The 14,805-nt window shown below is 47.5% G+C and overlaps 1 protein-coding gene across 1 annotated transcript; it reads left to right on the top strand.

Moving 5' to 3' along the window:
• The first annotated feature begins 1,652 nt into the window (after positions 1-1,652).
• Positions 1,653-6,734, top strand: RBP5 (retinol binding protein 5). Its single transcript, XM_007937147.2, has 4 exons — positions 1,653-1,725; positions 2,184-2,362; positions 6,122-6,223; positions 6,681-6,734. Exons 1-4 carry the CDS (start codon positions 1,653-1,655, stop codon positions 6,732-6,734), a joined length of 408 nt encoding a protein of 135 aa, XP_007935338.1.
• The last annotated feature ends 8,071 nt before the right edge of the window (positions 6,735-14,805 follow it).

Below are 14,805 nucleotides of genomic sequence, written 5' to 3'. Positions count from 1 at the left end.
AGCACCCTCAGCCACCACCAGAGATCAAACCAAACCAAACTCACTGCGGTGGAGTCGCATACTCACAGCGACCCCCTCCTTGGGTTTCTGAAGCGGTGTCACTAGGGAAGTAGATTGCCCAGCCTTCTTTCCCAGGAGTGGCTGGTGGGTTTGAACCGCCAGCCTTCTGGTTAGCACTCAAATGCCTAAGGGCCTGGTATTTCAGTGCCCAGGCCCAGAACATGAGGAATCGAGAGTTGGTCAGAAGGAGGAAGGGCTTTGGGACTGAAGAAAGCATGAGATATTTTTGTGCTCCCCTAACACCTTTTGGGGCAGTTCATCAGCAACTGAAATGTCTGGCCCTGAGAAAATGGACCTGCTGCACAGTTATTCCCACTGCCCACCTACCCGGCCTCCTCTCCCAAATTTTCCCACCTAAACCAAGATGAGCCAGCCCAGCCGGCTCTGAAGCTAAGGAAGTTGGTAGATTCAGAAAAGAATGGACAGTTGGGGGAAAGGGGGGCATGACACACAATAATTTAGGCAGAGGCCCCCAGGGGAATACATCTAATGGTACACACATGGCTGTCTCAGCACTGGGAACTAGGGGTGATGACATGATTCTAAAAGCAAAAAAGAAAAAAAACATTGCTATTGAGTCAATTCTGACTCAGAGAGACCCTATAGGACAGAGTAGAACTGCCCCATAGTGTTCCCACAGCTGTAAATTTTAAGCAGACTGCCTCATCTTTCTCCCACTTAGTGCCTGGTAAGTTCAAACAGGAGAGGGAAACCCCTGCGTTCCAAGCCAAAGAGCGTGAAATTCTCAGGAACAGCCAACCAAACTTCTCCCCCAACCTTCTGCTCCAGGGCCTTCAAACTCTAACTCAACACCCCTCTGTGCTTGGGAAGAGTTCTCCCCCTTCTTCCCCTTTCTTCCTTCCCCATCCTCCCCCATTCCTAGTGACTCAACAGAGCTAACAGTTTGGGTTCTAGCACAGCATGCGTGTCTGAGGGAGTTCTGTAGGCTGTAGGTTTTTTTTTTCACTGTGGCTCCTGGGCAACTGGCTATCCTCCTTCTTTCTCTACCTCTTCCACCTCACACCTTTCAAGATCCCTGACTCAGTGCCAAAATCTCAGGTATTGTTAGAACTCATCCTAGGTGTGCCTGTGAGAGTCCCCTACCTTCCCCAGCCCAGCCAGCCCAATTGCAGCTGCCTCCCAGGACAGACTGGCCCTGAGGTCTCTGGAACTGCTCCCAGCCTAGTCAGGAGGAAAATTGGGATGGAGTCCAATACTGACCTGTGGAAAGGCTCAAGTCTTGGATGATTGACAGCTCAGGATCCTGGGCTCCTCCAGGTTCCTTCCTCAGGAAGAGCCCAAGGTCAGGTACAATGTTGCCAAGGCCCTGCCCTTCCCTAATACTGCAAGGCAGACACCAGCCCCAAAGTCACCATGAGGTGAGGAAGGAAGTCTAGTAGGGACTCTTACTGCAACAGGGCTCAAGTCCTGTAAAAGCCCTGGACAACATAGATTTTATACAAGCCTGTTTCCTCCAGTGGACAGCTGCCTGGACTCTATCAGCCCCACCTGCCAGACAAAATCCTCTCTCTCCTCACTTTGTCTCCTATAACCTTTGGAAATTTTAATCTCCATTTCGGACCATCCAGACAATGCCTCCCAACCTCACTGGCTACTACCGCTTTGTCTCGCAGAAGAACATGGAGGACTACCTGCAAGCCCTAAGTAATGGCCTCACCTCTCCCAGACCTCTTCTACTTCCCTCCTTTCCTCTCCCTTCCTGCCTCTTGGTCCCACTGAGAAAGAGGTGTGCTGGGATTGGACATTGTGGAAAGGCTCAGGCTGCTGACACTTGGGATCCATTTCTAATCAAGGGCAATGCTAAACAAAAGTCAGTTGCCATGGAGTTGCTTCCGATTCATGGTGACCCCTTGTGTCAGAATAGAATTGCTTCCTAGGGTTTTCATGGCCATAACTTTTCAGAAGCAGTCACCAGGCCTTTCTTCTGAGGTGCCTCTGGGTGGCAACCCTTGATTAGTAGTCCAGCACAGGGCAATGCTATGAGGAGGTATATCCACAGTTCCAGACCCAACTAAGGGGAAACTCACAGCCTTGAGGTGCTGCTGAGGTAAGGAAGCTGACGTGAGCTGGCAGGACCCTTGCTAAGAGATCTTCCCCCACAGACATCAACATGGCTCTGAGGAAGATAGCACTGCTGCTGAAGCCAGACAAAGAGATTGACCATCAGGGCAACCACATGACAGTGAAGACCCTCAGCACCTTCCACAACTACATTTTGGAATTCGAGGTGGGAGTTGAGTTTGAAGAGGACCTCAGAATTGTGGATGGACGGAAGTGTCAGGTACTTTTCCTCAGACTAGAGGGAGGGCAGGAGCTCTGGTGGCGTAGTGCCTAAGGCATTTGACTGCTAACCAGAAGGCTGGCAGTTCAAACCCACCAGGCACTCCTTGGAAAGAAGACTGGGCAATCTACTTCCTTAGTGATACCACCTCAGAAACCCAACTAGAGGTCACTATGATCAGCCGGATCCAGCCGTGAGTTTGGGGTTTTTCTGGTTAGGGAGAGGGCTGGGTGAGTAGGTACCTCTTAACAATTATGGACAAAATAAAGTGACTTCTCCTAGGCAGAGCCAGGGGAAATGATGGCCAAAGCAAGCTGTGGAATTCCCAGGCTTCTAGCTTGGGACTAACAGACTCCTGGTGCTACCTCCACTCTCTCCTGCTTCTTCCCTGCCCCCCTCATCACCAGCCAAAAGAGGTAAAAGAGCAGGTCTCCTCCAGGCAATAACCACATGTTTACTCACCCTCTAGCCTGTGATACTTCTGTCAATACAGTCTCTACCCTTTGTCTCTTCCCTTTGTCTCTATAATGCCACTCTCCCACGTTTCTTTTTAGCTCCTTGGTGTTCTTTCTTGGTCTCCTTTGCAGACCCTTGTTCCCCTATTAATCCCTTAAACGGGGGTTTTCTCCAGGGCTTTGTCTTTGACTTTCTCATTCTTCTCTATCCATTTGTGTATACCTATACCCATACCTTCAACTACCATCTCAAAACTGTCCCTGACATTTATCCTCCAGCCAAAGCTATCCCCTGAGCTTCAGGGTGATGCCTTCAACTGCCTGCAATACATTTCCATTTATATGTCCCAAAGTCAAACCCAAATCCATTATCTTTCTACACAGACAAACTCCTCCTTTTCTCCATTAATGGCAATAACCAGCCATCATAGCAGAGACCTAGGAGTCATAATCAATATCATTTGTTCTCTTACCTATGTGCCTCCGAGACACACATATACCATATCTAATTAATCAAGGAATCTTTATAATTTTTCAGCACTGTCTAACATAATAGCTACTGTAACTGCTAGCCACAGATGGCTATTGAATGCTTGAAATATGACTAGTCCAAACTGAAATGTGCTGTGAATGTAAAATACACATTGGATTTTGGAGAAAATACAAAAAAGTAAAAATATACCGTTAGAAAGGTTTATATTGATTACATGCTGAAATTGTAATATTTTAGACACTGTAGGTTAAATACAATATATTATTAAAATTGTTTCACTTGTTTCTTTTTACTTTTCTGATATAACTACTGACTCACTCACTGCCAGCAAGTTGATTCTGACTCCTAGCGACCCATTGGATTTCCAAGCCCGTAAATCTTTACGAAAGCAGACTGAGTGCCTTGTCTTTCTTCTGCAGAGCAGCTGGTAGGTTTGAACTGCAGACTTTCTGGTTAGCAGCCAAATGCCTTAATCATCACACCAAAGCTCCTTGCTATAACTATGAGAAAATGTAAAATTATATATGTGGCTAGCATTTGTGACTTTCATTATGTTTCTATTGAAGAACTCTGTTCTAAATGGTCTTCATCTGTTTCTAACCATTCTTACTATCAGTACCTTAATTCAGGGCCTCACTTCTTCCTCAGTGCCCAAATTGGCCCCCAATCTTGACCCTCCTTTAACCCACTCTGCATGCTATAGCCACAAGGATCACGTAAAGTGTAAATGTGACCACATCAATCCCTTGCTCAAACCCTTCCAGTGATAATCTACTACATTCCAGGTAAGGTTCACATGCTTAATTTGTCAGTTCCTCATTTATCTTTCCCACACACACTCTAGGTTAGAGTCCTTCAGGACTATATGCCTTCCTCTCTTACCTCTATAGGAGCTCTGATAGTGTAGTGCCTAAGGCACTTGACTGCTCATGAGAAGGCTGGCAGTTCAAACCCACCAGCCACTCCTCAGAAGGAAGGTTGGACATCTACTTCCATAGTGATACCGCCTCAGAAACCCAAGGAGGGGTCTCTATGAATTGGGTCCGACTCAGCGACACAGAACAATAACAAACTTACCTCTATGCTGTTTCTTGCCTTGCTAGAAATCTCCCTTTATCTCCAATCTAACAAACATCTAACTTCCTAGAAGATTCATAGGCACCTTATAAGACAGAGCAGAACTGCACCATAGGATTTTCAAGGCTGTAAAACTTTACCGAAGCAGAGTGCTTCATCTTTCTCCCACAGGGCAGCTGGTGAGTTTGAACCACAACCTTCTGGTAAGCACCCAAATGCTTTAACCACTGCACCAGCAGGCCTCCTTTGCCTGGTGCAATAGATAAATATTTACTGACCCTCTGCCTTTTCAAGATTGTCAGCTCCTTATTGAGCAGGACCTATGGAAGGAGCTCTGGTGGTGTAGTGCCTAAGGCACTTGACTGCTAACCAGAAGGCCACCAGCTACTCCTTGGAAGGAAGATTGGGCAATTTACTTCTGTAATAATACTGCCTCAGAAACCTAAGGAAGGGTCACTATGGGGACCTCCCCTTTCTGCACACACACCAGCTGCTCCTCCTCCCAGGTTACTATGGTCTATAGGGGGAGGGAGGCAGGAACAAAGACTGACTGGGAGGCAAGTCCTAATATATACACCAACTTACCCCAGCTGCTCCCTTTCACTCCACAGCAGTTACAGTCAGCAGTCACAGCAGTGAGTTAGGTTTTTTTGGTTTTTATCCTATGGAAAGGAGCCTGGGTGGTGCAAAACCAAATCAAACCCACTGCCACTGAGTAAGTTCTGACATATAGCAACACCATAGGGCTTCCAAGGCTGTAAATCTTTACAGAAGCAGTCTGCCTCATCTTTCTCCCATGGAGCAGCTTATGGGTTGAAAGCACTGACCTTCTGGTTAGCAGTACCTTAACTACAGTCCACCAGAGCTCCTAGTTTGCAATTCGCGGCTAACCTGAAAGCTGGCAAACCCACCAATACCACCATGGAAGAAAGGCCTAAGTAACTGCTTCTGTAAAGATTATAGCCAAGAAAACTCTATGGAACAGCTCTATTCTGTAACACATGTACTCTCCTTGAATCAGAACTGACTCAAAAGCAGGGGGTTTGGTTATTTTGTTTTTATCCTATAGAAGGCCACAATAAGTGTTGATTGGAATGGCCAGGCCCACCCAGTTCTAATTCAGATGGTTGATCTGTCTTTCTAAGGGACACTTCAGCTGTAGGTGAAAAATGAGAAAGAAAAGAAGTTCTCTAGTGGAGCTCCCAAAGAATTTCTCTTCTTTCCCAAAGGCAGGTCAAACAAAAGTCTCCAGCATACAAAACTTCCATTTTCACCCTCCCAATTTCACCCTTTGACTGCTAACCAGAAGACTGCCAGTTCAAACCCACCAGTCACTCCTCAGAAGGAAGACTGAGCAATCTACTTCCACAGTAATACTGCCTCAGAAACCCAAGGAGGTGTCCCTATGAGTCGGATCTGACTCAACGGCAGTGAGTTTGGTTTGGTGTTTTGGAATTTCACCCTAACTATCCTGCCCCACCCCTACTCTCCTTCATCTCATTTGAGGCTGACCCACTCCAAATGTCACTATAAAGGAACTGTGGCCCTTTGGTGGCCTGTAGGAGTTGGAGAGAGGAGTCCTGCTGGCTCAGAGCAACCCAGTCACTCAGAATGAAGGGGCTGAAGCAAGACTGTAACTGCTGTGGAGTGAAGGGGAGCAGCTGGGGTAAGTTGGTGTGTATATTAGGACTTGCCTCCCAGTCAGTCTATATTCCTGCCTCCCTCCCCCTATAGACCATAGTAACCTGGGAGGAGGAGCAGCTGGTGTGTGTGCAGAAAGGGGAGGTCCCCAACCGGGGCTGGAGACACTGGCTGGAGGGAGAGAAGTTGTATCTGGTAAGTTGGGTGAGGGCTGGGAGGGGAGACACAAATGGGGTGTTTGGGGAGGGGTCTCCAGCTAGGATACAGCCTCTTGCCCAAACTAAATAAGCCTACTCCCCCTCTTCATCCCTTCCCAAGGAGGACCACTAAAGAAGGAAAACAAAAGGACTAGGAAGGGTGGGGAGAAGAAGAAATAGAGTGGCCAAAGTGGGCCCTGGCTACAAGTCTGATGACTGACCATAAATCAGGACTGGAGTGATTTAGAACTAGCCATTCCCATCTCCTGACCCAGCTACCTTCCTTCCCCTGAAGTGAACAGTTGAGATTTGAAACAATGATACAATTCCCCATATATCAAATACTCTAGCCAATGTATCCTGAAGGATTAAGTGGAGGTCAGGGACCTTGAGAAAGGAGTTTTGGTTGGTAAGGACCCTCATTCTCTGTCCTCATCTGTCTACTCTCTCCACAGGAACTGACTGCCAGGGAGGCAGTGTGTGAGCAGGTCTTCAGGAAGGTCAGATAGCCAGAGGAGCTCAGGGCCTGCTCCGGACTGACCCCTCGTGCTTGTGCCTCCTTCAAACCCAGATTGTCCCAGCTCAGCAGTTCCTTCCTGAGGCCACTTTCCATTCCACCTGCTTCCCTTCTCCCCAAGTTAATCTGTAACTTGAAGCCCCCAGGCCAAAGTCCTTCTTTCTCACATTCCACTGTCTTATAAATTCCACCTCACAGCCAGTTCAAGATCTGACCTTCAGGATGAAAGAAGCAGGCAAAAAATAAAGGACCCCGGATAAAGACTATCTCTACTCTCCCATGTGACTCATTTGGCCCCTTTTCATTTAAAAAAGAACTCAACCAAATGTTCATGAACTGTTGAGAGTAAAATGAATCTCTTTTGTAAATTTGCGCCCAAGTTACAATTTTAAAAATTAGTTAAAAAGAAAGAAAGAACTCATCTTTGGGCATTTGAATATTAGTGAAAATTCAATCCTGATGGACCTTTTGTGACTGAGTTTTGAGAATTTAAACAGGAGCTACTTGTAATTTCATTCCTCCATTTCCTTGTTCTTTTTCTTCAAGAAGGCCATGTGTGCTTAATGGAAACCAGGCCCAAGACATAGCCCTACCCAGAGTCATCTCTAAGGGATGCCCAGACCTATTGAGCAGCTGGGGCTGCTTTTTCTCTTGCAAGCAGTAGGGGAAGCTGCTCACTGCAGTGGGAGCCAAAAAAAAACAGCCATGGAGGAGCTCTGGTGGTGTAGTGCCTAAGGCATTTGACTGCTAACCAGAAAGGTGGCAGTTCAAACCCACCAGCCACTCCTCAGAAGAAACACTGGACAAACTACTACCATAGAGATACTGCATCAGAAACCCAAGCAGGGGTGGCTGTGAGTCAGAACCAACTCAATGGCAGCGAGTTTGGTTTGGTTTTTACTGCCATAGAGTCAATCCAGACTCATAGCGACATCCATTGGGTTCCCAAGGCTGTAAATATTCGCAGAAGTAGATTGTCTCATCTTCCTCCTGCTGAGCAGCTGGTAGGTTTGAACTGCTGAACTGGGAGCCAGAGATCCTCAATTTTCCCATCATCCACCCCCATAGGGCTCAGCTGATTCAATGTTTATAAACATTTGAACACACCTAACTATTTTATACTTCCATCCTACATGTTGGGAAAGAGACATGGGAGAGGGAGAGGCCTTTGTCCAGTGCTGGAGGAAACTGGGAGCTTCTAAACAGTGACCAGCTTTCCACAACTGCTTTGGGAACAACAGGCAGCAATAAGGTCAGAAAGAACTAAAAAGGGGAGCAGGAAGAGAAAGAATATTCCTAAGAGAAAGATGCAGGACCTGGGGCTATGAAGACAATAGTCAGTAAGGGAAAAGACCATCAGGCGTAGCTATAGGGACCCTCTACTTAAACCCGGCAAGGCTGGAATGAGGGGAAAGGGGGAGAATCTCTGGTTAGCAAGGCCATTCCTCTAGGGTTCCAGAGTTGCTGCCCTGGAAAAAAGCCCAGAAGGGTGGAGCTAGTTCAAGGCCAAAGCCAGCTCTAGCCTCTGGCCTCTTCTCTACCTTCAGGGGCAGTGACTCTTGGTTTTTTCAGAATAAAAGTCCTGTGGGGCAAGAATCAGATAGAAGAAGGATCAATATGTGGTGGAGGTGGAAGTCTGAGAGGGGTTTGGAAAGTCCCTGGCTTGTGCTCGTCAGATGAACACCCCTTCCTCCTCTTCCTGCAATGACTAAGCCCCCTGTGTAGCAACAACAGCCACTGGGGCTCTGGCCATAGAGAACTAGGCTTGCAACACTGATCCTACCACACACATTGTAATGACGTTAGGAAAGAGAAAGAAAAAAACTGAGTAGAACTGAATAGTTTTTTCCCTGGCCAGCCTCTGTACAGATGTCCTCAGTGAAGTGGGAAGTAGAGAGCTCTCTTCTTGACAAAGATCCCTAATAGAAACTCCAATGGCTGCTAGATCCCACCCTGTCCCTTTCCAACGTGGAGCAAAGCAGAAAGAAGATGGTCCTGTGTATACTCACTCAAGTCAACAGAGCATCCAAGCCACTCAATTCACAGTGTAGGTCCAAGCCACAGGACTCTCCTCTGTCATGGTCTTTATGCCAGTACAATGCTCCCTCACTGCAGTCTTAGCAGGGGTCGTGACTCAGGAGCTCATAGGCCTCCAGGGTGACTGTCAGGGTTCAGTCCTTCCAAATGCCTGGTGACCTAGGTGTCCAAACCATCCACATTGCAAGTCCCTGTCTCCCACCCCAACCATACCCCACCAGGGGCCAGAATCCAACAAAGCAGACTGGAGACCCCAGACCCCCAAAGAAACACACCAATCAGAGGAGGGCTGAGCAGCTTCAGAGATATGACCAAGAGAGTGGGAGCCAGACTATGAGCAGCTGGGGCTGCTCTTCTCTCTGAGGCCAGCATGGAGAGCTGTTCTTTGTTGTGAGAGCCATACATCCTCCATTTTCCCATCTCTCTCACACTTAACATACACAGACACCCCATTTCCCAACTCACACACTCACCCTATCCTTTGTTCAAATGAGGCTCCATTCATCCCCAGAGATAAAAGGAGGTGACCAGAGGGACCAACCTGTGAATAAAGAAAAAGGCAGGGGAGGGGGCAATGTCACAGATGGGTGGATCCCACCTCCAGCCCTTCCTGGGACATACGAAGTTGTGAGCCCTGAACTAACTTTAACTTTTTGGCCAGAGTCTTAGATCCCTGGGGATATAATCAGGAATCCAGATGTTTATTTCCATGTGAGCTAGAATAACTGTACTAAGTCAGTGGGATGCCAAGGTCCTACCTTACTCCCACTCTGCCAGGCTCAGCAGAAAGAGCTACAGTCAGAAACAGCTTTCTAGCCTGAATTCCAAATGATCCTCAGCCTCTGTAAAGACCATAGGTCAATCCAGACCCCTCTCCCTAGAAAAAAACTGACCTACAGTGTGCAAGAAGGGCAGGCCCAGGAAGCATAGGGTCATCTGCTGCCCAAGGACTCAAGAGTCCACGTTCTGGTAGGGGCCCGAGAGGAGACAAAAAGCAAAGTCATGTTCCCTTCCCCAATTGTCCCACCTCTGGACCACCAACTCCTGCATCCCCCACCCCACTGCTAGGTGCCCAGGCCCACATGTTGACAAGGGAACTCAGGTGGAATCAGGAGAGTTCTAGTTCTAAAGCCCAAAGGCCAGCCAGCCAGGAGCTTTATCCCATAACATGGCTGAAACCCTTATTGACAGCAAGGGACCTCTAGAGATCACCACAAATCCTAGGATTCCAGGAAAGAATAGACACCTGGACATTTGGGGCCCTTTCCTTCACCTAAATGTTATCCCCTCGAAGACAAGAACCACATCTGGTCTAAGCTTAAATACCCAAAAATCATTAAAAGGTCTGCAGTCCCTGATGTGGCTGAAGATGGAGTTGAGGAGGGACAGCTGCTCCTCCAGCCTCTCCTTGATCTTCCACAGGCTGTTCTTCCTCCTAGAAGCTCACTGCTCCTGCTCTGGCTTGATACTGCCTCCAATGCCCCCACCCAGCTCTCTGGACAATTTTCCCTGACTTCCCCACCATATCCCCTCAATTACAACAGCACCCATGCCATCAGGGTGCCAGGGACTTCCCTGTAAGGCTGGCTTTCTGGACTTCTGACCTGGAACCATTCCAGGATTGTGTCCATGATCATGAGCAGGTGAGGTAGGTTGAGAGTCTTGGTATGTTCAGCAGGAGATGAAAAGTCAGGATGTGAGGTGGGCAAATTGAGGGGTTCTGGGAAGGACTCTGAGGTAGCAGACCTGGGTCTGCAGGAAGGATGAAAGAAACAAAGATGGTAGCCAAGGCCTCCATGCCAAGGGGCAAGTGGTGACCCAGAGATCCTTGCCTGACCAAGGGCTAGGATCAGCACCCACCAGGCCCTCCTTTCCCGCCACCAGATCTCAGCCAACAGGATGGATCTGGGCCAGTTCTGTGGGCAGCAGTGCTCCTCGCTGAATATTCCTCACCTCTACTAGATGCAGTTTGTGTTCCAGGGGAATGAGGTGGAAGTAACCTTCCACACTCACCCTTCCAGCAAGAACAGAGGGACCACTGTCTTTTTCAATGGCTTCTTGGCTCACCATTTAGCTGGGGTGAGCCTCATACCTCCCCCTACTCTCCAAGCCTCACTTCCCTCTGCTCCATTTTTGCTCTGGCTGATGGAGAGACAGTGCAGCTTTAGGAGCCTCAGTTCTGTCCCCCAGGAAGCAGTACCCAAGCAGAGGTTCACCAATACAGCCAGGCCCTTGGGTTCATAGATTAATCACTTCCCTCTGGGGCATTAGATGAACCTAACGTGACACCCAAAATTGGGAGGGAGTGTTGCATAGAATCAAGTAAGCAGGATCTGGTGTCAGACTGCCTAGATTAAAGCCTTGCTCCACCTCTTATCCGTTGTGTCAACATATACAAGTTGCTAACCTTGAATAAATAAGCCACATTCACCAGCCATACAAGGCAATGGCAAGAGTACTTCTTTCCTCCCAAGAACTTTGTGAGGATTTCATGTACAATCACTCAGCATAGTACTGGAACAGAGTAAATAGTAATAAAGGTTAGCTATTATTACCTTTATTACTTCCTTACCTTTTCATTTAATGACTGAAATTCTCTTAACTGGAAGCAAAGCCTTTTAGTCTACAGTTAAGGATGAGGCATCAACTGCCAATACCCCCGAGGTAACACGATGACGTATGACGTATTTAAACCAAAGTGTCAGTGATGATACCAAAGAATTAGAGATATAGCCCTCACCTCATGGTGCATGCAGGTAAAATCTCTGCGGGTGATAAGGATGAAGGGGAGTTGTTGCCTCTACCAGGGCTCCAGAATCTGTCACTGTACCCTGCCCTAGTCTGCTATCCTGGACACTGGTGCCCTGCAGAGCCCCTGTACCAGCATATGGGCAGCTACAAACAGCAACAGCCACTCTTCCCTTCCCAGTAGCCTTAGAGGAATCCTCAATGCAGGGGAGAAGGAATTGAAGAATTGAATTGAAGAAGGGACAGGGGGCATAGCTGCCCAGACTTACCACTACCACACACATGTAAGAGACAGCTGAATATAGAGCCATCCAGTTCTCTGGCCATCCCTGAGTCCCACAGGGGGTTGCCCCCATCCCTCAATACACATTGAAGCTACATCCTTCAAGGTTCTGAATCCTCATGATAGTGGCTCTGCCCAGGCCCTGAACTGCTCCAGTCACCAGCTGTAGGTACGACCATTTTCCCTTGACCCTCCTGGTTTCTTACCTCTCTTTTCCAAATACCAGAAGAACCCTCACACCTGTCCTGGAACTTTCTCTCACACATTTCCTCTTGTCTGAGAGGCCTCCACCCTCCTGGCCCTGATCTGCAGAATGTCCTGTCACCTTCCCACACTAGCAAAGCTCCTGTGACCCCTCCTTTCATGCCTCAGTTTGGGCCTCACCACCCCTTCCTCACAGATGAGCCAGTAGGTGGAGGGTCAACTTAGGTGTGGACTAAACAGTTTTTCTTCCATACAAATGTGTGCATCCAACACGATTCTGTCTTACACACATCTCTTTTGTGTACATTGTGGAGGTAGGATGGAGTGGGGATATATGTGTGTATGTATAGCATGTGTGGCCTTTTCATTCATTTTCACTCATTGTTCCATAAGATTGCTGAGAGCCGTTTTCCCTTTTCTCTTCCCTCTGAACACTAACAATAACCCAAAAAAGTCTAAACACCCTGCCATCAAGTTGATTGCTACTCATAGCGACCCCATAGGGTTTCCAAGGATGTTCTAACAATGTTGTTGTTGTTGGTTGTTATGTGTTGTTGAGTCTATGGAAGTAGATTGCCCAACCTTCCTTCCGAGGAGTGGCTGGTGGGTTTGAACCACCAGCCTTCTGGTTAGCAGTCAAGTGCCCTAGGCACTATGCTACCAGAGGGGCAGCTTATTCACTGACCTAGGCAGGTAGCACAATGCAGAGTTAAAAGCACTGCTGAGGACTCATTGTTGCTGGCTGTGTGACCCTGGGCAAATTATATCCCTTCTTTGGGCCTTTAAGGAGCCCTGGCGCTACAGTAGTTAAGCACTCGGCTGCTAACCCAAAGGTCAGCAGTTCAAACTCACCAGCTGCCCCTGCCCTTGAAAAAGATGAGGCAATCTGCTTCCATAAGTATTTACAGCCTTAGAAATCCTATGGGGCAGTTCTACTTTGTCTTATAAGGTTGCTAGGAGTTGAACTTGACTCAACAGCAATGGATTGGCTTTGGTTTTTGGTTTGTACTTTGGTTTCTTCACGCAGCGAAGGACTGGACTGGCCTTGTTCAGCTCTCATATTCCACAACTGGTCTACCATCTTATCTTCTACACTCGCCCCCTTCCCTTGGATTCCTCTCTCTTTCCCAGCTGTTTTCAGAAGAGGCTTGCTCCATGTCCTTGAGCCAGATACAAGGGAACTGTTGTCATCCTAAATATAACTAAAGCCTATCCTGTTAGGTTCCCAATGAAGAGAGATCTCCAACAAGGAAAAAAATATTGCCATTGAGCTGATTCCAACTTACAGTGACCACATGTGTATCATAGTCCTTAAGGCACTTGACTGCTAACCAGAAGGCTGGTGGTTCAAACCCACCAGCCACTCCTCAGAAGAAAGGTTGGGCAATCTACTTCTGTAGTGATACCACCTCAGAAACCCAAGGAGGGGTCTTTATGAGTCAGATCTGACTCGATGGCACATAACAACAACAACAACAACAAAACAAATGTGTGTCAGAGCAGAATTACATTCCATAGGGTTTTCAATTAGCAGAAGAAAGATCACCATGAATTTCTTCCACAGTGCCACTGGGTGGGTTGGAACCACCAACCTTTTGGTTAGTAATCAAGTGCAAACCATTTGCACTATACATGGGAAGGGGAGGCCTTTCCTTGAGGCCAATCTCTTAACCACTGCTGCCACTCACCACCTGCTTTCTTCCCCACCACTCCTTTACTTCTGAGTACCATAGATGGGACAAGGGTTGGCCATTTGAATGAATTTATTAAGGTCTTAGAGGAAACAAAAGGGAAAAATATAACAGAGAGTAACATAAAACCTGATGATCTGGGGTGCAAGGGCATCCTCATCCAAAGACTCTTCATCCTTGAAGGAAGAGATGGTGCAGGATATAACAGAGCTGCCTCACTCTTAGTAAGCAAAGCACATACACAGTGTGCTTAGAGAGTCCTTTACTAAAGGATTTTAGGCTTGAAAATCCACACAAAGCCCTCAGGGTATGGGAGATCTGGACCTGGAATCTCCAGCCTGCACTCTTACCCCTGTGAGCAGTATGTTGGCATGGGACCTGGGAGCACAGCCCTAGATTCAGCACTCACAATGTAGTCTCCCTCCCCTAAGTTGGAAAAAGCATTCTATCTGAGGCTTCTGCTTCCTGACTCTTCTCTCTCCTTTTCAACAACTTTCTGGTCCTTTTACTTTCCTCCTGAAGCCCCACTTCCTCTCATGTTTGGCCTTCTGTAGGTCATTATTTGACTTGTCCAGTCCCACTACTGATGGAGATGGATGAAGGGCCCCTTCAGATCTTATGATGGAGGAAGAGAGGGCCAGAGCCCTCCAAGGTAGTCTGGCTTCAGGGTAATGAATCTGGAAATGCGTTATACCCATTTATACCCAGCAAAAATAGCATCCTGCTAACTGATCTTCTGCACTTATTGTAGCAAATAATATGTCTATTTCTGTGATAGCCAGCCTCCAAGATGGTCTCCAGTAATCCTGCCTCCTGGTATTCCACCCTTATGTAGTCTCCTCCCACATTGTATGAGGATTGGTCTCTCTGACCAAAAGAAGATGGTAGAAGTGAGGCTAGATCATTTCCAAGACTAGGTTATAAATGACATTTTGGCTTTTGCTTTGCTCTATCTTGGATCACTCACTCTGAGGGAAGCCAGCTGTTGTGTCATAAGGACATTCAAGTGGCCTATGAAGAAATACATGTAACAAAGAACTGAGACCTCCTACCTACAGCTATATGAGTGAGTCATTTTGAAAGCAGATCCTCCAGCCCCA

This window comes from Orycteropus afer, unplaced genomic scaffold (assembly GCF_000298275.1).
Source record: "Orycteropus afer afer isolate SDZICR_OR568_19922 unplaced genomic scaffold, OryAfe1.0 scaffold00040, whole genome shotgun sequence".
NCBI lineage: Eukaryota > Metazoa > Chordata > Mammalia > Tubulidentata > Orycteropodidae > Orycteropus > Orycteropus afer.
The sequence above is the reverse complement of the archived record's forward strand: the minus strand, read 5'-3'. Positions and strand labels throughout refer to the sequence as shown.